At 39.1% G+C, this 640-nt stretch overlaps 1 protein-coding gene across 1 annotated transcript in view; it reads left to right on the forward strand.

Moving 5' to 3' along the window:
* The window catches only part of LOC130495746 (uncharacterized), a 4,371-nt gene extending 3,731 nt beyond the window's left edge, over positions 1–640 (forward strand). The window contains exon 2 of the mRNA XM_056987240.1: positions 610–640. Coding sequence (XP_056843220.1) covers positions 610–640 — 31 coding nt within the window. The remainder of the gene's footprint in view (positions 1–609) is intronic.

Here is a 640-nt window from a genome sequence, read left to right on the forward strand (position 1 = left end):
GTTTGATACGAAGTGCTGGCGTTCGATATCGAGCTGGTCTCATAGGGCGATGTGCTAATCAATCGTCTACTCTTGGATCTGGCTTTTTTTTTTTCACTAACTAAAACACAATATCAGTAGAACCTCCCCCAGACTTTAATAACACTATAATGGTGTTATCAAGTCGGAGATTGGTGAGAAATAAACCATAAGTACTCAATTTAACAAGTTAGAACGAAATACCTGACCGGAATAGATGTTGATCGATGTAAATTTGTTGTCATCGGTCGTGGCAGATTTGGTTATGTCGATCGATATTGACTTCTTCTCGTCGGTCGATATTATGGCAATCGTTTACTCGGGTCCCTAACTTTGATGTGAATATTGACCAACACAGTTAAGTGGCGATCGATACTCTTGATGCTCTATCGATCAACACAATTAAGTGGCGATCGATCGATGCTATTAATGCTCTGTCGACCGATGCTGGCCAGCCATGGTCGATTCCTGTGGAAACTCATCTTCCTTGATTATATCTTAGTATTTTAACCTAACATAAAACGCTAAAATAAAACACTAAAAGTCAGTAACAGATAAATACAAAACCAATTTTTTTTTTCGGATGAACAGTGACTCTGCTACAGCAACGTTGCTACAGTGA

This window comes from Raphanus sativus, chromosome 6, assembly GCF_000801105.2.
Source record: "Raphanus sativus cultivar WK10039 chromosome 6, ASM80110v3, whole genome shotgun sequence".
In the NCBI taxonomy this organism is placed as follows: Eukaryota; Viridiplantae; Streptophyta; class Magnoliopsida; order Brassicales; family Brassicaceae; genus Raphanus; species Raphanus sativus.